At 32.2% G+C, this 26247-nt stretch overlaps 1 protein-coding gene and 2 long non-coding RNA genes across 3 annotated transcripts in view; all 3 read right to left on the bottom strand.

The window, feature by feature from the left end:
* LOC117687290 (uncharacterized) overlaps positions 1-26247 on the bottom strand; it is a 259261-nt gene that overhangs the window by 128113 nt on the left and 104901 nt on the right. The gene's annotated exons all lie outside the window — the stretch shown is intronic.
* LOC136270000 (uncharacterized) overlaps positions 1-26247 on the bottom strand; it is a 149272-nt gene that overhangs the window by 34217 nt on the left and 88808 nt on the right. The gene's annotated exons all lie outside the window — the stretch shown is intronic.
* On the bottom strand, positions 1443-9826 carry LOC117688524 (uncharacterized). Its single transcript, XM_066066120.1, has 7 exons — positions 9696-9826; positions 7483-7689; positions 6694-6963; positions 4400-4567; positions 3107-3292; positions 2259-2361; positions 1443-1674 (listed from the first exon to the last, which is right to left on the bottom strand). Exons 1-7 carry the CDS (start codon positions 9766-9768, stop codon positions 1482-1484), a joined length of 1200 nt encoding a protein of 399 aa, XP_065922192.1. The 5' UTR covers positions 9769-9826; the 3' UTR covers positions 1443-1481.

The following is a 26247-nucleotide window of genomic DNA, read 5'->3' as shown; positions in this document are numbered from 1 at the left end:
ATATCGTTTGTTTATATGTTCAAGAAACTAGAACTTCGAATTGTGACAATAGATGTATAATTCAAACAGTCAATAAAATAACCACATGCTTTGCGAAATCGCAAATAAAAGTCGCCTAATTTCTAAGCATCACATAAGCAAAAAATGTCTTTGATCTTGTACGGACGAAGATCAAAATTTGACGAGGTTATCGTCAGACTTAAAAAAGTAAACACGTAATTTCGCTATGTTGCCAGTGCCGGATATGAAACTCGGATGAGATTTTCTCCTTCGATTGCCAAAAATACCAGCGTCACTGCATGTTATTTAATAAGAGAAACACCACTCATGCCTGGGTGTAGAGATACCATGACTCTATCAAGATTGAAGCGAATGTCAGGCTCATTTTAAAAAAAAACCCGTCAAATATCATTTAAAAAATTATTATTAAATTGTAGACCTTTTGCCTATGAAAGATAACCGTTGACACTGATTTGACCCATTTTATCACTTCTTTTCCACACTTTATTAATAACGATAAGTATATTAAGTGCTTATTTTTTTAGGATAAGGAAGTGAAAGCACATTTGCATCATTCTTGTCAATTTATCATTTCTTTTAACAGATGTTACCTTAGAATCACGTTTATGTAAAACGTAGCGATTTTTTTTTGGGGGGGGGGGGGGTCACATGTTTTGCTGGTTTTTTTTTATTGATATTGAACTTGAATTTCCTGAAACCTTTCCATATGAACACAATGATTAATGTAAGTGGAGAAAGACTGTGCATCTATAAATCTGCATGCATGGTGCTAACCGATTCGGGTATACACAAAACTTGAAAGGAAAATTTACAAAGGAGTACATGTATCACGATGGAAATAAATTATTTTGAGCTATTTAAAAAAGCCTTTATACAAAGCAAGCACTTTTATTAAAAAAAGAAAAGTGATCTTTCAGCTCATTACTAGCACATTACTAGGCTTATTTACATTATGGTCCTTAAAACATATTTACAGTCGGCAATTATAAACAGAAACAACACAATTCATAATACATGTTTGAAAATTAAATGTACAATGCATGTATCTTAATATGTGACTATACACGATTACCACCTATTATAATGAACCAACATTAAAAAACACAAAATAGGGATTTACAGTAATATTGAATAATATCTTTGGAAAGCATATACATGTATATTAAATGTTTTCATTTTCGACAACTTTTCAAAGAATTAATTGCACTAGTTTATAGCCTAATTGCGGTCATAAAATGGTACAAAATCCTCTTCAATGTAATTAACAATCAATTCATAAGCTATTCGCAAAAGATGAAAACCCTCAAATAAATACATATTTTAAAAATCCGAACACTAAGCATTCTCTGTTGTGCAGCAAAAAAGAAACTCCTAAAGTCTATATATTCTAATATAAATTAGTTTGCTTTAATTTAATAACAAACATACTCATTATTTCTCTGATTACAAATGAATATCAATTAACTAGGTTTTATCAATTCGAGTTGATCGTAGTGAGGCGACCCACTGAGTTGACCCAAATCTTCGTATTTTGTGTCGTCCCCCACTGTATCATACATATCTTGGGGTGAGATGGAATCCTGAAGAGGAACATTTTTATTCATCGTATTTTGATTCACGTCTTGCCCTTTGTATTGGTCACGTCTTAAATTCCTGCAACAATCAATTCAAATATATTTACTATGATAGAAAAGGTATATCTTAATACGTGTGTTGTTATGCATCATGTCTCAAGTATATTTGTATCGATTTTTTAAACAAAGTATGTTTGATTCATTTAATTAATTAATGCAGGAAAATTAAAGTATATTTTCAGGACCTACGGACAGATTGATTGATGAACATTTTATTCTTAAGATTGATATTTAGTGAATGAAGAGATGGTTGTGTAGTGTACAAGGTAAAGAAACCACATAAAGGAGTAGGTGTGTACCATTACCAAACCCATTTTGATTTCAACCCAAATCTCGCCTATGGCACTCCCAAAACTATTCATAAATATCAACATCCAATCCTGTTCCTCTGAATATTTGCCAAATTATTTCAACTGCTAGTATTGTATTCGATAGGTTTTGTATTTTAAAAAAAAACATATCAGCAGTATTTCTAGTAAAACTATTTATATTCAATCGCGGGTAATATTCAATATATTCAATGTATTGAAATTCAATTAAATCATATGTACGAAAATATATATTGAAAATTGTATATGGAATGTAAGTGTTTGGTTAACATACCATTTTATCATGCAGCCGTTGACAATGAGACTAACACAAAGAGCTGCAATCATCCCATTCAAAATGAACAGGGTTTCCAAATTCGATTCCTTCAATTTCTTATCTGTAAAGACAGGACAAAATACATGTAGTACTTTTACATGTTTCAAGTTTAACAAAAACAGATTGTACTGATCTAATATTTTTTGTAACTATGGAATATATCACATCTTTATTACGGATTTCTTTAACGAACACTTGTATTACATATATTAAAGAAAACACAATTATCCTTGGGACCCGTCCTCCTCATCCACACCCTGGGCGTAATCTTGATTCGTGTATGCATAAACATGGTATGGTTTGCCGGAAACGATGATACGCCTTATCTATAAGCATTTTACTCTGTACAAGTAAATTTGATAAGTTGATTCCTGTTTTATTTATAGAAAAAGACCCATTCTTTGAATAATATGGGGTAATTAAATACGGACGGGGGTGATCAACTCCTATGAAGCCCGAAGTGCTTAATAATAGATTTGATTACGCCTGACCATAATTGTTCATCCGATATTATTCAAATAATAAATGAATCATTATTACTTTTATTTATATTATTTTCAGAGGTCGTACGATTAAATATAAGATATACATATCTATCCATAATGAAAAAACCAATCAGATTTAAGAAAAATCCATTTTTTTTTTCTTTCATTTTAACGATTTTATGCTCACATTTCTCGATATCCTCGTGTCAATAAGAAACATGTACGATTAAATATAAGATATACATATTTATTCATAATGAAAAAACCAATCAGATTTAAGAAAAATCCATTTTTTCTTTCATTTTAAGATTTTATGCTTACATTTCTCGGTATCCTCGTGCCAAAAAGAGACACAATGTTCATCACAAGTTTCGTTACAGAAATCTCCAAATTTTCCAAACACGCAACCATCTTTACAAGAACCAGTAACATCATTGCAGGTATTGTTTAAACAATTTATATTGCATTTCATAGAGCAGGCAGTTCCGTAATGTTTCGCGTCGCAAACTGTTGAACAAATTTAAGAACACAAAATTCTTATTTATTAACAACATAAACAACTAGTATACATGTATATCATCTGTTATCTCTTAAATGTTTCTCAAAAGTGTATTTTTATGGTGATATGTGTTAGAAGAGTTTATGCCAGTTATGTTTATCGTTTGTTGTTAGAATGTGATTATACAGATCATAAAATAGAAATACATGCATGTAGATTGTTCTCACAATTAATTGTTAATCATAAACGCCTGCATGCACGATGCGGAAGGGTAAACATTTTTTTGTAGTTGAAATTGTACTTTAAATGATGTTTCCTCTTCTTGTTTTTCGGAGGAAATTTTTTTGCTTGTGTGATATCACTTTCAGTGGGTCAAACTAAATATTATTGTTCTTTTCTAAAAAAAAAAAATAATGATGTTTTAGATAGTGTTCATATACAGTAGTCTGCTGTGATAAAACTTTCCTGAGGCAGTGACAACTTTTAATTAGTGACCTAGGTAATTCACAACTCAACTGATCAAATAAATTTAAAACGCTTCTGATCTTCAGTGTCTGAAATTACTTTCAGCAATCAATTACAAAATACCATGTAGCACCACACAGAATTATGAATAAAAATAACATTTTTCTATTTAAATATGAATAAAACTCATCAAATAGTTTACAAATTTTACATTTTGTTAATATGATATATATATTTTGGAAACATAGCCATACTGCTTTTACTAATATAATGTGCTAGGACTTAAAAACAATCATTTTAGAGTGATGTTATAGCTTAATTGCATTATGATAAAACATTTAAAACATTCGTTAAGACTTGGCTGTTTTTTAGTGTTTTCATCTATCCTCCAGAAAATAACAGTTTCAAAAACATATGAATATAACAAAATGAGTGTCAAACCTTAAGTACATTCTTTTCATAAGTTTGCTTTAATATAACGTGTAATTACAGAGTTTTAACGAATTTAAGTACAGGATGTGATACTGTTAAATTATACATGAATTTATAGAACAAAATATTGCACTGTGCTGATTTTTCTCAGTTTCGATTAATTTCATCTTGAACTGGATATCATATAATGTATTTTCGATTTTCATCAGAGTACTTACCATCACATAGACGCCCTGTCCAGTTTTGTTTACAACCAGCACTGCAGGTTCCTTTCTGTTGGTCACAAGTTCCTCCTGCACACCCATGACTACATGTTTCATCACACGTGTCCCCATGCTGTCCCGGTGTGCATCCCTTTATACAAATCCCATTGGTTTTCCCACATCCTCAAATTGATACAACAATGCAAGCATAATGTACATATTTTATAGACATATATATTGCGATATTTTATTCAACGCTCCTTTTCGACGCCAAAAATTGCCACATTCAGAGTCATCGCATAGTTAACATTATGTTTGCAAGTTGCATGACACCCTTACATATAAATTTGTTTTCAATCACACTGTGTGTTGTACTGTAAACGTTCTATATTTGGGTGTGTATTCTGTTAAGTCTGTTTGGCGGAATGCGGTTTCTGCTAAATCAAGTGCATCGCCAAATGCAATGCATACATGTTTAAGAATAGTCACATAGAGGAATACGCTGATTCAAATCAACGCCAACTTGTTCAAAAACTAATTTCCGCCAAATATTATACACGTCAAATATAATATGTTTACAGTATGTAAGTTCAATGATATTAACTGTTACCTTTTTTAACGATACATTCCAGTGAAAACAAAACATTCTGAGAGTGTTGCAAAATATAAATGTCCCCTACCGGCATCCTCCAATTTTTGATGTTAAATAGGTGTGGAGTAAATTCAGTTAAATATATTTATTAAAGGATATCTCCAATGAGTAATGAAAATCCATTTGTTAAAACTATTTTCTTCTCCAACTTTGGGTCTAATCAAGTAAATAGATGCAACGACATGGTACTTATAAGATAATATATATACGATTTAAAAAAAAAAGGAATGATGCAGCAGGATTTGCACGAAAAAGTCCTGTCTTCTCTTCTGGTATCGTAATTTATTGAAACGCAAATTGTGAAGAAGAGTTACATTTAAAAATCTACTACATAAATACACGTACATATTCATGTTTATTAAAAAGGAAAAAAAATCAAGAATATTTGTAGGGCTTCGTTATAAAGCAGGACAAAAATATGAAATTAATTAACAAAACAATAACAAAAAAAAGTATGGAAAACGACGTTTGAGCACAAATGCTGAAAAAAAACTGCAATAAAAACTATATTCCCCCGATCGTTACAGTAGAGGGCTAATAAGTTAGTATTTAAGTACTTATTGTAATATGCATGGTAGAAGGGATGTGTCCGTATTATATTAGACTTCGAGTCAAAGTTACATAACATAACTTCCATGCTATCAATTATACACTGATATACAAACAGGAAAACGCAAATTTATGATTACGTACAAATAATGATGTAAATATATATTGTTGAGATATCAAAATGTAAACCAAGAGGTTTTTTTAGTGTTGTCACTTGGACAAAATAAAGCTAGAATGCTGCTAAATATTTTCACTAAAATATGGTATGCTATAAACATTATGAAGTGATAAGGTTGTATTATGTTTATTACTTTATACATTTGCAATCTGCATAAAAATAACAATTTTTTTTTCTTCCAACTAACGTAGTTGTCTTCCGTTAACATTTATTTTATCGTCCAAATGATTGCACCTTGAATATCACTTAGAAGTCTATAGGCATCGCATATACTATTAAGTATTGTGAAGAGAAACGTGAAGTTCATACCAATCTCCTGACGAATATATGCATAAACTTCCCCTCTCCTTAAAACATGAAACAAAATTAATCATTTATTGCAGATATTTTGACAAAATAAAAATCAAAATGAAGGGAATATAATCTTTCAAAAAAGTTTACGGTAAAAATTGCAGTTTTTTTTAATATTTTGTCAGTCATGTTACTGAAGTTCATTCCCTTTAACTCTTATATAACAATACAAATTAAAGTAATTTAAAATGATTCAATAAATCCTCATCTTACATTGAATACGTTATACAGAGAAGTGATGAAAGATCGATATCCACGCACTTTGAACAGATTTGCAAGAACCGATCAAAATATTGTGAAATATAATATAGAATTATATTAAACTTCAATAACCCAATGTGATGGCCACAGTTTTTATTACTATTACCTTTCAATACTTATGAACATTTTGAATTTGAACTATTATTTATAACACTCTGATCTGATAATTTTCATGATGACTTTCGTAGCACATTGAAAAATAATGACAGCAATACTATATCTTTGAACTCGTCAAAAATGGTACAGTGTAATATATTCATTCATATTACAAGTGGTCGTTATTAGTTACTTAAATTTTGACTTGAATTTTAACTTTACCGTATACTTTTATTTCACATATTTCAAGGATCGCTCCGTGTTCATCAAGGTAATCATCTTCAGGTGCGTCATAAGTGGTCTCCACAATGACGTATCTAGCTGTCTGTTTACAAGGTATGTCGATTATGTTTGGAGGTAAGTCTGGGGCAGTCGTGTTATCGGTGTAACAACGGGTTCTTTGTGATGTCGTTGTCTGTATAGCTGAATTGTTTGATGCATCTAGATAGAATTGCCTGAACCGATACTGCTTCCAAGACGATGATTCATCGCCTATTAAAAAGAAATAAAGACCACTTGAGTGATACAACTAAAATCAATATATTTATTATCCGTAATAAGGCAAAAAAAAAACCCTTAAATTGCAGCTGTTAAGTAAAATGTTTTTGTTTTTTTTTTATATATACGAAGAAACCTGATTCCCCTTCACGATATATGTGGTACTGTTTAGTAGCATGGCAAATCGATATGCTTTGGTGAAATATGTCATGAAGACAATAGACAAATGAAAAATTTGTTTGAAATAAAATAAAACACCTTATATAAAATGAGTTAATTATATTTGCTTTTTATGAAAAACTACACGTATACGTAGCGTGGCTGTTTATATTTTGTCTAAAAGTTTCATATATTGAACTTACCCATATTTTGTTTACAAATAAGATCCTTAAATACGCATACACTAACAACTGCAAGCACGTGGTTTTAAACCTACTTTAAAACCAACATTACAACACAATAGTTCCTTTTTAAAAATGTTAATGTGTATGTTTAAAATCATGCTATACGTACCTTCTCTTCTATAATGAATTATAACATTGTTTATCATAAAAGGCTGTCCAAAGTCCACCTGCAGCCATGCCTTTGTGTGATTATGCGCAGTATGAGAACAATGGAGTTCATCAGTCTGAACATCGCCATCGTTAGCAATTGATGCTGTCTGTGCATTGTAGGTCGAACTTTGGGTGAGCACTGTTGTGGGTCTTCTACTTAGATTTTCTTGTATAAAAAGTACCATATAGGATATATGAATCATATAAAACAATATAATATTATATTGTAATATTACAATTATATTACTGTTGTTGGTCTTCTACTGAGATTTTCTTGTATAAAAAATACCATGTAGGATATGAATAAAGAAAAACAATATAATATAATATTATATTGTAATATTACAATAATATCAACAATATTGTTTGAAATACATGTTTTTTTTAAAATTCCTATGAACAATGTACTAATACCCCTTCTATGGCTATCATTTCATAGGAACATACTTTTGTACTTATAATAACATCGCAACAATACTCTCTCTGTAGTGTTTCAAAGCCTCAATTCATCAGTGCTCAATGCAATCGCAATTTTATGGAGTTTTATATGAACTAGAAAATTCGCACAAATTCATTGATTCAAATCATATCATTGTACATCGTTAATAAGGTATCGTATCAATTACCGAATCAAAGCCCCATCTTCCCACATGGTATTAAATTATTGTAATGTAAATCTTTCTTTTTTTTGCATAATATATATTGTTTACATCCTCAACACGTTCGACAAACATGCGCGGATCGAGAAAATTTTTCAAGACGGTCCGACGGTTATTTGAGTTTGCCGGGGGGGGGGGGGGGGTCCGAGGCATATTTTTGGTAATTTTATACTGAAATGGAAAGAAATTTGAATTTTACAGGGAGGGGAGGGGGGTCCGGACCCCCCTAACCCCCCTCCCTCTAGATCCGCGCATGACAAAGGATATTATTTACGCGGGGGTGTTAAGGAAGCATATGGATTCTGAGTTACATGTAATTTCGTGAAATCACAAATCTTCGTTATTATGTACATATTCAATTATCTAAGCAACGAAACGTAGACCAAAAGCAAATAAAAATACTGAAGTCAATTTTTTTTCAGAAATTAGTTTGTATTACGTAGATTTACACATTGATGACGTCATGACTAAAAGTTGAATGTCTTGTGAATTTGATCGGAAAGCATTGTAAACATATTCAAAATATAACTTATCTAAGAACTCTAATAAAATATTGTGGTGTGATTTATTGAGAATGGAACATAAGAATACTGGGAGAGATGTTTGTTTTATCAATCATTCGCTAAAAGGTATGTAAATTTGCTTTTATTTCTCGACCAGGCTTTCCTCTGTCGTTGTTTACGATATAAAAATCCGACTAGAACAACACTACCCCGCATATATTGAACTTGGAATTTTATATGTATCGTTAGTTTAATCAATGCTTAAATTGAAAAGTTCTGCTAGAATCCCATGTTGTGTGTTGTTTTGATGCAACTTGCCGTTTTCCGTACAAACTTTATTAAAGTTGGGAAGGTTTTACGAGAACCGGATGAATAACTATTGAATTAAGAAAAACATAGGATTCTAGCAGCAGTTTTGATTAAACTGAGATGTTTTGCCTTCACTTGGTATGTTTATTTTATTTTGGAAACCGCGGGGTATTGTTGTTCTATCTCATTTTATGTTAAGGAATATACGTAAGCTATTTATAGTTGTCACGTGATAATGCACCAATATGGCAGTAATGTACTACCCGATTTTATTGCACTGACATCTATTTCAAAGGATAATACTAAGTTTTTGATCGTATTCAAAATAGTTATTGAATTTCACGATTTTGAATATAGCAGTCAAAATAAGACGCTAAATTGCCCATATGCTTCATTAACACCCCCGCGTACTTTTTTATGTAAGATAATTTATGCAAAATTTTACTATTATCATTACAAATAGACAATATTTAAGTAATTGCGTGTTTCAATAGTATCTTTACATGAAGGTTCTTCTAAAATTAAACAAGCGTTTGATAACATTAAAGCTTACCAATTATTACAGCAAAGCTAGACAAGTCTACAAGAGGATACAAACCCTAGATAAACTTAGTCAAAGTAAAGTAAAGTGTACATCTAAAACAAAAGTAAAGCAACATGTTATTAAACATATGATAACATTATTAAAAATATCACTTTACCATAGCAGAAACCATAACCGTGGAAAGTAACAAATAAAGTCCATAGTAAAGCAATCATTCTGAAAACAATCATTATCGGAGGCGAATTTTCATCACCACTTCCATGTTAACGATTAATGAGAGGATATTTTATTTCATTGTTTAAAGATGTCGCACTTGTATAATTTAAAAAACGTGACATAAGAAAATAAATATACAAATATCTATTTCCCGATGTTAAGAAAATGTTTCCAGTGACTATTACATAAGAATATGCAATTAGTGAAAGTTATAACGAAACGGATACCGGGAAGTCTTAAAATTATGTAAAGAAATGTAACGTTGGAGCATGTATTTACTGGTACAAGTATGATTGTCATTTCTATTATATTAAATTGTCCCAAAGAACTGCTTTATGTGAATTTGACGCTGTTTCAAATGAAAAAAATAAAAATAAAACAGCCGTAGATACAATCGGACAAGTGTAATTGAGTTCAATGTATTCTTGTGACTCATTCCAATGACCGGAGAGTTTCTCATGAGTAGACCCCACCTTCACCAAATTAGAGCTTGTCACTTATTATCCAAAGTACAAGCTTTCGATCAAACAGTGGAGAAAGAGTAATTGAGTTCAATGCACTCTTGTATGTAGCCAATGAATGGAAAGTTAGTAATGAGCAGACCCCAGCTTCACCAAATTAGTGGTTGTCAGTTATTATCCAAAGTACAAGCTTTTGATCAAATAGTCTCTTAAAATTCGCAGGAACCATATGACCACCATGCGTATATCCTGCCTCAATACATGTACATTTTATTTAATAACGCATTTAATATTTTAGATATCGTCGGTCCTATAAAAATTTAGACCGTGCACCCAGAAACACTCATTTCTTATGTGTATTTGCATGAACTATTAATGATCGTCGCTTTAAAGCCATTACATACGCTCTTTGTCAGGCATACAAATAGTAAATGGAACAGCCATACATGTAACACATCTTATTTAATGCGCTTCCGCGGATAAAAATATTGCTCCAGAAACTTTGCCGGATGACGTTCAATGCTGCTCATTCACCGTGTGTGTAATTGAAAACTAAACGTCACAAATAGCCAATGCTAAATAACATATATGGAAGTACACTCTAAATGTACATGTAAAATATTCAGATATTAAATTGCAATTGTCTGTTATACTATGGGTTGAAGTCCATATGTTTAAAAACATACAAAACATTAAAAAGAGGAATGAGTTGACCACATAAAAAACACCAAAAATTATACAATACAAAAAGAGAGATGAAGCCTATTGTTTCGGAAACCTCTTGTTGGCAAATTATGTCTTTTACAATTATTTTTTTATTATTAATTCGTTAAATAGAAGGCAAACATTTGAATCTGTGATGGCATGTGCTTAGAGAATCTATAACTCTCTTCAATCAAAAATTTTATTAATTAAAAAGATGCATAATTCTTTGCCTCTATATCTGCGAAAAACAGGCATACTTTCCATAATTATAATATTGAACAAAGAATTCTAAATGCCAGTAAATGTGTTACTTTTGTATTCCAGAAAAAGTATAAGACAATGAAGAATAAGAATGAACACAAAATCAAATTAGCAAAATAAAAGATAATTGTTATCACCATCTCCACATCTTCGCTAGCCAAGGTTTTCTAATACGCACCGCTTCTCACAAACCCTTGGCATATCGTGCTATCAAAAGTCGGTATTTTTTTTTCGTCACGTGATCTCCTATCTCTTTTCCGATTTTTAAATCAGCCAAATGATGAAAGATGCCATACGATATACGTATCAATTACAGAAATGGCAGCCTCTGTAGACAATGATATTGACAAGTTGAAAAAAAGTTTAATGTCCAGTGTATTCGTTAAAATAGGAATAATGTGAAATTTTACATAAAAATCATGTAGATCTTATGCATTCAAAAGGTGAAAGACTGGGAGCGGTAAACAGTTGATAAATCTTAATCTACGAATGCATTCCTTCTTTGATAAACAATCTGGTGTACTTGTTATTGCACCATAATAATACATGCATTAAGAAGGCTTAAACAGAAAGCGAGAAAAATAAGGGTTTTGAGCTAATTGTGTTACAGACACTCGTGAATAAACAGTATGCTTTGCATTTTTTGATTGGTCGAACGGTTTCAGTAAACCCCAATCAAAATCCAGCGAAATAATCCCGACGTTTGATAGAACGATATGGGAAGGGTTTGTGAGAAGCGGTGCAGATCAGAAAACCTTGGCCAGCGAAGAACTCCAGAACATCGTATGTTTTTCCCGATATTCTATTTCACACTAACTAAACGGTAGGTTCTTTTATTTCACGTTGCAGTTCTGTTGTAAAGCCGAGATGGGTCGAGTGGCATATACCAATATATCTATGTTTACATGCCTAAATAGCAGTATTAGTTTCATTATACGGATATTATACTTTTCATATTCAAATGTTTTTTTTTAAAATGTCTAAACTGTACCCATTACTTGCTCATTGGCAACCAACCCGTACGGGCTGTGTTTTAATTATATAATTTTTTCAAGGCGGGTCGATTATTCACACATTGCTTTGAAATTATATATATTTTTTGACTATTATATACTACGGGATTCTTTTTCGGAATTTAAATCAGTTCTATATTCAGTGTAAATAAAAAAGCTAAGGGAAATCATATTTCCCTAACATGCCGTGACAAATTGGCTCTATTGTTGCTATCTCATATCTTGTTAGTTCATCAGGTAAGTTAAAAAAAATCAATGGGAAACGCATGTTTTAAAACAGAACTAATTTATTCCGAAATAAAAATAAATCATGCAAAATATTGTGTGGTGGTTAATATGTTGTAAATTGTTAATGTAATAGACGTGAAGTTGCACGAGTTTTTAATGACCACTGTAATGAGGCCTTTATTGGGAAATAAAGATCTAGTCCGATTCTTTGAAGGTTTTTTTGAGGACCTTGACCTGAGTTGTACATGTATATTAGAGCGGTTTTAAGATAATCATTAAAGTGATATTTGTTCTATTGGAAACAAGTTGGTGTTGAATTCTGCAACATAAACAATTGTCTTCTACCTGAACCATTATCACATGTCACCTTTTCCATTAACTATGTAAATTTAAAAAAATCAGTGCAACTTGGATAAAATTGATATTTGAGGTCTGTTCATCTATTGGAGAGAAAAAATGAGATTCAATGTTTTTTTCTAATTCTAATATTATCGTATTTCTTGCATCCATAATCTACAACCTCATATAGCGAAGTCTCTACAGTTTCTAATGTACGTTTTAGTTTAGTTTGCATGTTTTAAAAGATAACTTAAACCAGAAAAAAATGATAAAAAAGCATATATAATGATAATGAAGGTGTCCTTTAACCTCTACATGTTGGAAATGTTGAATGTACCACGTTTAGAAATAAAGAGGAGGAGAAACTTGATTTGACAGTAATTTAAGACATCTGCAAGGGAGGAAAAATGTTGCAAGATCCTCCAGCAAATGATTTTGATATGGTTACTTATTGTTGCTCTTATTCAGGATTTTTAAAAAGGGGGAGCATTTAAATTTTTTAAAAAAAGTGAAAAGCTGTCAATGAGACAGCAAACCAGGCTTTCTTTTATGTGAACCGTATCCTTAATCCATGTTAACCTTGAATTGATAAAAATTGCCTACCGTATCCATTGAAACAGAAAATATATGTAAAATTTTGCCAAAAAAACGACTTAGTTCAACAGCTGCTACTCTTTTCATAAATTATCCGAAATAAAAATCGTAGCAATATGCACACCTCTAAGTTATGTACAGTTGATCAGCAAAAGAAAAACTTCCTAACTTGAAAACTATAGGAGTATTAATCCGTACAATGAGGGTACCCTTATGCAATATTTTGCCAAAAATGACTAAATTCAAAAGCTGGTATTTTTTTCATAAATTGTTAGAAATCAAAATCCTAGCAATATGCACACCTCTAATATATATGTTGAATTGATATGAAAAAGAAAAACGTCCTATCTTGAAAAGTGTAGGAGAAGTTATCAGTACAATGAGGATACCCTATTCGCAATATTTTGTCAACAAGTGACTAAGTTCAAAAGGTGTATTTTTTCAAAAATAATTAGAAATAAAAATTCTAGCTATTTGCACACTTCTAATATATGAACAAAACTTCCCATCTTAAAAACTGTAGGAGGAGTGATCCGTACAATGAGGGTACCCTTTTGGCACCATCTTAACCAGTTAACTCAACCCGGTTAAAAAACTATACCGAGTGTGGAGTAAATTTGTTTCAAGGTGGATGTTTTCATCAAATATTAAATGAAGTGTTGTAATGGAAGAAATGTCAACACACAATCGCTTATATCCGGATAAGGACTAAACTACTTAAACAAATTGCATAATTTATTGGGCATTAAGCTATATGGTCATGTTTTACATAATCAGGTTACTTAGTGTATTCAAAATAAATACTTTCACTTAATGCTTTTGGTCAACAAACAAACGTTTTCTTGAATTCTGCAAATAGTTATCATTTTCAAAGCGATCTAACTGCATGGTTAAACAGCAGGCGTCTGAAAATCATCAATGTAACAATACATTAAAAAGCGTAAGATTTGCAATAAACCCTTGATGCAACATTCATGGTATTGGACGACAATTTAATATTGTGCGTAACCGAGAGTTTAGAGAAAGCAAGATAATCTGAAGAAAGAACTACAACATGGCCTTTCACGACCAACTTAATATTTAAAAAAAAAAACAGTTTATAAACAGGACCTAGCATGTTTTCTAAAAATCAATGCTGTATATACTTTATAATACGCGATTACTGAATTTCGCAATCCCGCTTGTTTGTTTCAAATCGCGAGAATATAAAATCGCGAACGTAAAACTTTTCTTCTTATTTCTTATATTTTTCACCTCTCAGAAAAAAATGGCAAGATTATAAAATCTGCGAAGAATACTTCTCGTGATTTTACCTTGATATTAATTCATCGCGTTTGATTAGGAATCTACAGTACCTATCACTTTAGGGTTCAGTTTACGGTTTTATTTCCTTCATAAACCGCTTCAACGTAAAAAACATCAGTCTGTGCACGAAAGCCTGTTATCTTCAATCGAAATTCAATTCGGCTATGGATACCTTATGCTATGTGGTTAATATGATTGTATTGCACGCAAGTCTTTGAATTCGTTCGAATGCAGATTTGTTGAGTTCCTTCAAAGGCATCAGTTCTGCTGTACTCTGTCAATTCTATTTGATCATGATCATTCTTTTTGATAATGTCTAATGAGATTGCTTGAATGACAATTTGTTTTTCAAGTAATCTGACTAAAAACATCCAAATTCTTTTTATCAATGTATGCCTCAAATATTAAAAAAAAAGGTTATTTGCTTTCAACAATTCTGGTAAGTACTTTTTTATTACTGTTTTTGCTACTACAAATTAATAAAATACAACACAAATAGTAATGAGGGGAAATTTAAAATGAGTATAAGTTGTGATTTAACTTTTGCAGAGTAAATTTCTATTAAACTTCTTATATACTTAATGTTTTGGAATAAGTAAGATTGTTCAATAGTCTTTCAGTGGATTTTTTTTACTTAAGATCTCCGTCTGCAATGAATGTGCTAAGACACGCATTAAAGTCTTTACCTAAACGTCCTCTTTTGGTTTGCATATTGACAGGAAATATATATCTGCAGTTTATTCCACCGTGTTTTGAGATAATTCTATTTAGTTGTATCTCAATATTATGTCATAGATTATGAAATAACCCAAAAGGTAGAGCTCAGCTTGAAATGAACGCTAGTTTAATAAAAAAAAAAGTGACTGAATACTTGTGCTATACTATTGGTTGTCTTTATTTCATTTTATTCCTCTATTTAACGTTGCCTTTGTATACACTCGTTCATTACTATCTGTAATAGGCCAAGTAATGTGTATATCAAGAGCTGAAATATATTATATCTCTGTATTTTTCCTTACAAATTGAACTTGCTAATTTTTTTTACACATTATAAATTGACAATTTTGTACTCTTTCGCTAAATCAAAACTGATATTGATTCGACCACAATGAGTTCTGGCGGGGTTTTTTCCGGTTTTTTTGTGTGGAAAATCCAATTACATGTATAAAGTACATATCCGTGATTAAATAGGCGAGACAAACTTTCTGAAAGAAATATTGTCAATAATGTACCTTGTAGCCCCTTAAATGAAGGCCAGGACGTGTTTCCCCATGGAGTACACACTTTTATGCTGGACTGTATTCAAGCAATGTTCTTCATTTATAAGCAGTATTGTATATAACAAATTCACAAGTATTCTTCATTTTCAAATAGCTTACACAAACCATTACCATCTATCAATATATTTTGTTCGATCTAAATGGATAGCATAATGGTTTAGCATATGTTTTAAGAAAAATGGTATATTTTATAATACTCAGATTGAGAAAAAAGGAGTACATTGTAAGTACATTGTTAACAATAACTTTTACAATAGTTTGCTTAAACATCGATTGCAATAATAATTGCAATAATAATGTCTCATTTGACCATCACAACCAATAGAAGGTTGTCAAATATATCGGCAAATAAAAAAAAATTCTCAGTAGTAAACGTTTTCTTTTTTTTCATAGCGTATTTAATTCAAAAATATAAATTAAAGTATGCTTCATTTTAGTGACATCGCTTTCAATAATTATTAAATTTCAATTTAAAAAAATCTGTCTGCTATATCTGAACCAGGCTTCCACATTTTCAATGCCGCGATACAATGGAACTCTTTAATTTTGAAGTTGAATAAGACTTGTAATTTTAAGATAATAAACAAAGTAAGTTGTGAAATTGATGTTTTCAGAAAAGCCAGTCTAATACATGCTTTCTGAACAGCAATTAATGACATGAGAAAAAGATAACGTGGTATATGGGAACCCGGTATATAGACATAATCGACTGAGTTTTAAAATGTAGGTAAGCATTAATCTTGGCACGTTAACCCCCCCCCCCCCCCAAAAAAAAAAAAAAAAAAACCCACAAAAATAGCCAACATCTAAAGACAAATAATAGTTAAGCATGCCTAAGATAATGTACACAGATACAGGCGTCATAAGTCCGTCAAACGTCAATACATGCGATTTAAGGTAGCTCGCGGGTTTACCTGCTTGTGAGAAAACCTACCTTGAAAATTTGTCCACGTGATCCAAAGGTTTCAGTGTTTTATTTCTAAAATTATTTTGAGATTCGTTTGCGCGGTAAAAATGTTATCGTGTTTCAAATACAGTGTCATTGATAAAATCAAGAAACGCCATTTCAATGAAATATATAGTAAAATGCACATCTTAGACGAGAAACGCATTACAAAACTATGCTCCAAACTTTTAAACGATTCAGACGAAATTGATTATACTCAACACAATAACAGAAGAGATAATTATGAATCAATTCATAAAAAATAATCAGTATGTGTTCTCGGCCAATTTTTGGCAAAACAACTTTAACGATTTTTAAAAAGATTTCTCAAAACCTTATATTTTCATTACGACGTTAACCCGATGTCATCATTTCCTTACGTCTGAGAACCCAAAAATTGAAATGCATTTATTGACAAGACTAGCTGATTAACACATTTTAGAACATGTAAATACTAATAAGACATTATTGTGAATGTTTTCAAATGCACAAAAGCAATTAATGTAAGGCTGTAAATATTTAAAAAACTGCTATTTTTGTTTTTATGAAACTCTGGGTCAATCAATGCAAAAAAAAATGCCAGGCAACTACTGGCATAATAAGTTTGTAATCGTACAAAATAATCAGCTCAAGCCAAAATAATTTAAAAATTTAATCGGTAGGTAAAATAACAAGAATAGAATGCCTAGGTCCCCCGCCGGTCAAGCAGTATACTAGTATCGACCAAGGCTGATTTCGGAACTTGACCAAGGTATTAGTGGTATAAACATTTGGTATAAAGTTCATGTAAATCCGTCAAAATTTGTAGGCATGAGAGCGCTTACAAGGTGAATTTTGGGATAAAACGGAGTTATTATTGTGGTCAAAGTCCCATAACTCCAACAAAAAGTATCGACCAATGCTGATTTTCGAACTTGACCGAAGTATTAGTGGTATAAACATTTGGTATAAATTTAATGAAAATCTGTCAAAATTTGTAGGCATGAGAGCGCTTACATGGTCAATTTTTGGATAAAACAGAGTCATTTTTGTGGTCAAAGTCCCATAACTCCAACAAAAAGTATCGACCAATGCTGATTTTCGGACTTGATCAGGGTAATAGTAGTATAAACATTTGGTATAAATTTACAGAAAATCCGTCAAAATTTGTAGGCATGAAAGCGCTTACAAAAAAGTGTGACGGAAGGACGCCCGGCATTTCTATGTCCCCGCTCCGCGTTGCGGCGGGGGACAAAAAAAAAGTTAATGCATACGGTTCAATTAATTTGTCTATTTTAAAACATGATTTTAACTGGAAGAGTTCCATCGCACATTGATACTTTATAAAACAAAATGTGACAATGTATGACATCTTTAAATTTTCAGCACTGGATAATTTTAAATGTTTGTATGAACAGTTATTGTAATAAACTGCATTTAAGTTTTTTGAAATATTTCCTTTTATGCTTCAAAATATCTAATTTGTCATTTTAAAAAAAAGTAGAAGTTAACTAGGACGGTCAACTCTTTACGTCGATTCTTATTGTGACGTCAGCAAACCCGCTAGCTACGTTAAATTAGAAATGGTTATATGCAGACGAATGTACTTTTAATCTGTAGATGTATAAAACATTATTTCAACATGCGAAGCATTTCCCATGGAGGGCCCCTCTAGCTGTTGTAATGCTGAATTTAAAGCAATCTGATTGGCTGAAAGATAGCGTCACTTTCTTTTATCAGGCTACAAAATGCACAGTCTGTGTCTTGTCAAAGTTCCCTCCCACCTCGCTTTTTCACAATATGTTGATTTCAGATGTTTTCATAATAACCCCTTTGTTACAATATGTTTCTTTTGGATTGTTGTATAATATGGTCTAGTCAATATTAGGAGCTAGTCAATTTCTATAATTTCCATGTATCATAGGACTTGCCATAGGACTATCTCCTCGGCCTTCTGCCATCAGTTTGATATTATAAATAATGTACTTATAAATGTGTTTGAATGCATATTTTACTTTATATAATATTCTGCTCTACATATGATATGTTGCAGTTGGTTTTAACATACGCTTTTTTCAGAATTGGTATGTACTAGATACTATGTACACCGATGTTCATATGTTTTGATCAGGATATAATCAAATTCTGATCACTTAACTTGTCAACACATTTGTGAGTTTGTTTGATGTGTCGGTAGGGGAATGAGGAGTCATAAATGACATTACCAAAAAACGCAAGTCTTTTGATCTGTAAACTCAAGTAAATGCAAATATTAGAGTAGAAAAAATCAAGTTATTATTAAAAAAAATCAAATTAAATACTAGTCTTGTTAGCTTTAGGATTTCCTTTTTTCCTTTGAATTATCCTCTTGCGCTAATGGCAATTATACTTCAATATCATGTTGATGTATATTTTGTACATGACAAAAGATCCTGTTAATATTTCTATTATTCATTTAATCTCATGCGGACTAGATGGTATTGTTCATATAGCTCCATTACGTTCATCTTAATCATTAGAGAGCAAATGGGGTGAAGTTGAGGTAGTAGAAGTGCTATTACATGTACTGTTTCTCACAATTTTTTTTGGTTTGTTATGGAATAGGAAGTCACAAAACGATACAAATACTTAAGATGAACCTCTTATAATTAGTGAACTATTATCTAACTGGAAGCCATAAGGATAGCGACACCAAACTTAAAGCTGACATGCATTCATAAAAGCACTTGGTCGTCATATAAGTTTCGATCGCTCGTCTGCTGCCACTGGGGTATATATACCGATTGAGAAAGTTACGGTTGGTTGCTTTCCGATCGAGGCATTCAGAATGCACGGACTTCAAAATGCATGAACTACACATTGTAGTAAAATGTTTGTAATAAAGAATAAAGGAAATAACAACCAATAAAATACAAAATATATTCATTCTTACACACGTGTATCGTTCATATGGAGTGCATAACGTCTGCATCTTTTTGAAAACCCGAGCGGCACTACATCCAACACAATAGATAAATGACAGTAAATCCAAAAATTACAACGTAACATCGGATCCAAAATTCATGCGGTCATTGACAATACTCGATCTGCCACAAAATTTGATTTGCGCATGTGCGATGTTATGACAACAGAGGAAAACGTTCTACAATTATTGAGGATTTCTGAAATACATGTGCGTGGATTTAATTCTGTCTTGTTTCGTCGTTTATTAGATACTCCTTACCAGTGCAGTGGTTGCAATATTATTTTTCTTCAAAACGCTTTTCTACGCGTCTTTTCGTCCAAGTTAACGTGTTCGGGTGTATGACATTCTTGAATGCGGTGAAGCATGAATAGTACTTTCGGCCTTATATAGGGGGTGTGTAGCGATGAGCAGAACAATAGAAATCGGCAATCAATATGGCGGTAGTCGGAGATAAAAAGAAAATAATGCGTATTTATGTCAGCTTCAAATAATATATTGGTCATATTTCAGTTAAATGAATGGCATGATTTTATCTTCTGGAAGTCCAAAAATAAATGTTAGTTTTCTTCCGAACTTAATTTTTTTCTAAAAATGTTTTAGCTAATCGTTTGTTTAAGCATTGTATCGGGCGTAAACAAACGATGTATATGCTATCTATATAGGTTAAGATTTTTGTTATAAAGGGAATCAAGAATTATAATTATTGTATTTATTTAAAAATAATAAATAGATTTGATATATTTGCAGATTTACATAAATACGCCAAATTGACTACAACATGAATAAAAAAACCACAGGACGAATAGAAAGGGCGTCACTGAGTGCATTTTCCTTTTTCTTTAGCATTGTGTGCATTATAGGAAATACAATTGTGCTTCACATTTTCCGCACCAAATACAAGAAATCAAACTACCGCTTCTTTGTGTTACTTTTGTCTTCATTGGACATGGGGATTGCAATTCTTTTTGTGATGAAAGAGCAACTCCGTATACAGAATTTGTACAATGGCGGGACGTCAGTCGCTTGTCCAATTCTACGCCACTTCGGAAGTTCTGTCGGCATGGGAACGGTATTAATGGTACTAGCTATAGCTGTTGAACGTTACAAGAAAATATGCACTCCATTTCAAAGTCAGTTCACCATTGCACAGTGTGGCAGATTCTGCACTATAGCAATGATTGTAAGTGCAATCGTGAACGTACCTGCAATTTTCATTTTCGGAAAAAGAGATTTCAATATAGAGGGTATGAACGCAACCAGATGTGATGTGTTAAAGAAGTTCGATGAAACCGAATTCCCGATTCTATATTTTGGATCCTTGAACACAGTGACTCTTTTTGTTGTCTTCTGCATTGCAGTCATACAGTTGAAAATCAGAGCAGTTATCAACCGCCAATCTCAACTAAAGAAGAGAATGAATTTGCCGGCATCCAGTAAAAACCAGCTTAAGATCAGAGAAACCTCACTTTCGGGCGAGGTTTGTGCTACCACAATTGAATACGAAGAAAAATTATCAGCAATCAAAATAGCTGTTGTATCAAAAGAAATGACACCGATAGCTAAACCGAATCTCTCGAAGACGAAAAAGACGAACGATGAATTAAAGGCCATTAAAATAGCCGTGGCTTTCTGCATCATAACAGCATTGTTAGTAATAAGCACCCAAGCCATGTTAATAAACGTCATCATATCAGCAATATCAAGGTATTTGCGTCCTGAAAACAAAATCTCAAATGATCAATATATCTTCAATATTTATTTTCCTGATATTGCCGCGTTAAATGGAATGTTTAATCCGTTCGTTTATTACTTCTTTGATAACAAATTCAAACAAGAAGTCAGAAAGTTATGTCGGCGATAATATTTGTGTACGAGTATTTAAATCTGCCTTGTGAATAAAATGGAACTCGTTGGTCGACATTTCGCTGCATAAATCAATTGCAGATCATATATCGAATAATACGCCAGCAGTGATCCCTTGTTTTATGATGCATGTATTACCTACTTACATTAAAAAATGATATATTAATGGTTATGAAGTTCCTTAAGCACTAAATGTATCCATGAATACTAAAATACGCACGTGTTTTTTTTATAAATCTCATGGAACAATTTGATAGTCTTTTACCGTGTCGTCTGAAAAAAAAGAATAAAAAAATCATTTTGCAAATGGTACTTTAACACTAGTTCAATTTTTCAATCTTCCCTATCTTACACTTTGTGTTTTGCAATCCCCTTATGTTTAAGTGTTTGTTTAAGATTTCAAATTGAGCCTAGACATCGTTGATATTGAAACCATATTTTAGGACCAATATTTTAAAAAAAATATAAGCATTGTCACAATCACCGTGTCACAATCATCGTACTGAACCCCAGTGTTTTGATAAACTTTTTTATCCCGTATGGAGCCTCATGTTTTTCAGTCTTGCGTTGGTCAGCATAACAGACTCAGCCTGGGTCATTCTACCTGCATTGTTAGGGCTTTATAATGTTTAAATTCTGCAGCTCTGGACAGAGCGCACAATTTCCACACATGTGTAACTGCCTGGTAACTAAATATCCAGGAGGTGTCCCGGGGTTAGTCACATTCTGTGCATGGACGAGACTCTGTGTATTGGCATGAGAGGTGATGGTGACTGACGGCCTATGGTGGACGACCGGAAGAGTTTCCGGAAGTTGATTACTTGGAGAAGGTGAAGTGCTGGTGGACACAATGGACGATGATTCAGGGTAGCATGGTGATGGGCTGAGACAGGAGGATTATAGCCTAAGGACCGTCTCGCCTCGTGTATTGCCGATACTTTTTTGTCTATTTGTAATTTTTGTATATAAATATTGTATTGCATATAGTATTGTTGTTGTTACTGGACAGAGGCTCGGTCATGGTGACAAGCTTGAACAACCATGCAAAATGAATTTCTATTTCGTACAAATATATAACACTATATGAATGATGCCTGTCTGGGGGATTCGCGTCGGCAGCCAATAGTTTTTCTCCGGTTGTCAATGTCAACTGTTACATGTACCTTCCGAAATAGGCACAATTTATTTTATTATACCGAATGTCTTCATTTTAGAGAAAGGTTTACTGCTTTTATATACAAATATTGTGAACTTTACAGCGAACCGTTCGCACATAATTCACAATTCGTTTTGTTACCCGTTGCCAAGTGTGTTGTTAACGCTGAAGGAAAAAGAATGGATTATCGACTGTGTCATTACCAATGAGATACAATGTATCAGTATTAAACATGAAAGTATGATAAAACAAAATTGGTGCAGAAATTATATTAAAGATCAGAGATTGCCACAAAAATCATCAAAGAATTAGCCTTAAGCTTCTAAATGCATGAATTACATATTTATGACAAACTTATTACATGTAACATGCATATCCTTTCGATTGCACGGATTCTGGACATTTAGATACATTTGGCATTTATTTTTACGATATTGTTGTATATTTTAAAAATACTCAAATTAATAAACGAGGGGAAGGAAATTTTCATTCATATTTTTTTATTTTTTATGCTATTCGTCTAAACATCGATTTCAATAATAATTTTTCCTTTGACCATTACTATCGCATCACAATTTTCCTTCACGAATCAATACAAAAGAAAACAAAACATTTTGCTCTTTTAAAATCATTCGCATCAAAATGTTTTAATCATTCATTTTATACTCAATAGTCAGATGATCAGAAGCTACACGGCAAATTTCAAGCAATTTTCCACATTTTTAAAACAGTAGGGGAAACAAAGGTGTCTTTAAAAGACCACAGCTTATAACTGGCCCCAAAGACACTCCAAAAACTCGTGGTTTATAAAATTTTGTTTGGACTACGAAGTTTTTTCTTAATATGATATTGAGCAAAATCTACAATTATATTTATAACCGTTTATACCATACAATACATACCATTCTAAGATAAAATATGATCCACCAAAAGGGTGTAATTATGATGCTGCTGCCGAATCTCTATCTGATCTATGTTTAAATATATTTTTGCATATACCTCTTTTTATTTACAGTGTTCAAAATAAATAACATCAATCAACCAGACGTCATATTGAAATGATAGGATCCGATTCCCTGAACTGCACCTTATGTTGTTGCATCATAATCATATTGAAGAGATACATGTAGTTGTAATGGTAGTTGTAGAGTGTTTCGGCGGTAAAGTATGCCCTATCAGGCTAAACATACATTCATGATGGCGGACATTATACCAAAATTGATAACGTGGGCATAAAACGATTTTTCCCCTCAATATTTAAAGGCAGCAAACAGAATGTTACGAATTTAAAACAAAAAGGGAGCATTTTTTTAATGGCGGACATAATGTGGCGACACATTTCCTGTTTGCAGACATTATGCCATAATTTTTTCCACAGATTTTAGTGTGGACATGATAGGTTTTCTCCAAAAGTTAAGGCGGCGGGTATAATGTAACATTTAGAAAATAGGAGAACACTTTATAATGTCGGACATAAGATTACGACTAACGATGTAAACATGCATTCCTGTTTGCGGCGAAACTTTAAAAATAGGATAACCCTCTTTAATGTCGGACATAACGACTTACGATTTAAACATACATTCATGATGGCGGACATTATACCACAATTTATAACGTGCATGGACCTAAAACAATTTTTTTCAAAATTTAAAGGCGGCAAACAAAATGTTAAGACCTTAACAAAAAATGAGGCAACGTTTTTTTAATGGCGGACATAATGTTGCGAAACATTTCCTGTTTGCAGACATTATGCCATAATTGGTAGTTGATTTTATCAACTCTCCTATACAGTTACTCAGACAAACCGTAAGTGAAAGAGTGTTTGGACCTCAGCAAAAATCATCGCTGCTGACAAGACTTAGTTCTTAAAAAAATTGATAAATTCGATGTAATGTATGCTAAAGCATTGTTTTTCAAGGAAAGTTATTTATAAATACCTTCAAAATAGTCAGTTTTCAAATGGTACGAACAATTTAGATATTGTTTGTAGTCGTGTGAATTCCAACGCCAGAGTTCAATATAGTCTCGTTCAACTCGACGCTCGGCTGTCTCCGTAAATCTCCGACAAACAGAGAGTATCTTTTGCTTGTCGGACATTTACGGTGTCAGCCGAGCGTTAGGTTGAACGAGACTAGAGTTCAATATTGCTTGGATCCATACAATTTTTGAGAAATATTTGTTTTAATGATACATCGATTGAATTAATTTTATCTTTATATATTATTTAACATGATTCATATGGGGGTATATCAACATTCTTGTCCAAAAGGTATAAATTCATATTATAAAAATGTGCGTAATTCAAATACAAATTAGAAACTACATGTACTTGTCATGCAAAATAGCATATTATTGAATTAAAAATGAATTAAAATCAACAAAATCAACTTAAAAATGTGAATGATAGCAGAAACAATTGGTAACAAAATTCTAGGTGATATATTTTTCATTCACCATTACTTTAAAATTAAGATGCCCTTGCTTATAAAATTATTACAACCTTTATGACAATGATATCATTAATGTGTAACGTCTTTTCTTTATGTTCATGATCAGCATGATCTTTATTTAATCGATAAATTTGAGTCAAATTGTATTCCTTTAAAAAATTTAAGATCTAAACAGCAAAAAGAGCAGGGAAAACTAAAAGGACAAACAGGTAGTCAATTTGTATGTACATAAATGCCCATTTCAGTTGATTTTTTTGGTTATTTTTATTTAAAAAGTAGGATATTTGTATTATCATTTATTTTATATCACAGATGCAACATATAAGAGTGAAAAATCATTCCCGTCAGTTTTTGGATACGACAATTTTCTTGACAGTTTCATGGCTGCAGGTAATGTTTTATTTTCCAAATGGTAAAATTATCTTAAAAGACGTTTTATAACACAACTAATATGATTATCATTTATGATTTTGCTTTCTAATGTAGGTTAGGTGAAGAAAATGTCCAGCAATTTCTAGATGACATCTGTTAGAAACAGCCTTTCCCAAGAAAGTGCTCTTCTGCAGACTATCCTTCCAGAATCGGATACACCAAACCCGTCACCTGTTGCCACTAGTACCAGCAGCTCCTGACATGTTCAGAGAGTGTAGACAGATCGTGCTGCAAATACCAACTATGGACGAAATATGCTGTTGAAACATGTTAAAGAGATTCATACATGTATCGGTATTACTATTACACTCCTTATGATCGTTCAAACTGATATAACGTAATGTAGCCTGTGTCGGTAGAAATAACTTAGACAACTTGATTTGGTCAAATGTTCACTTCATTCAGTAGAATTATACGTTATATAAAAAAGAACCTGTAATAATCAATTATTATATTTAAGGTATTTAATGTATAATGAAGGGACATTGACCAATTTTGAATCATTTTAAACTA

Source organism: Magallana gigas, chromosome 1, assembly GCF_963853765.1.
Source record: "Magallana gigas chromosome 1, xbMagGiga1.1, whole genome shotgun sequence".
Taxonomy (NCBI): domain Eukaryota; kingdom Metazoa; phylum Mollusca; class Bivalvia; order Ostreida; family Ostreidae; genus Magallana; species Magallana gigas.
This window is presented reverse-complemented; position numbering and strand designations above follow the sequence as displayed.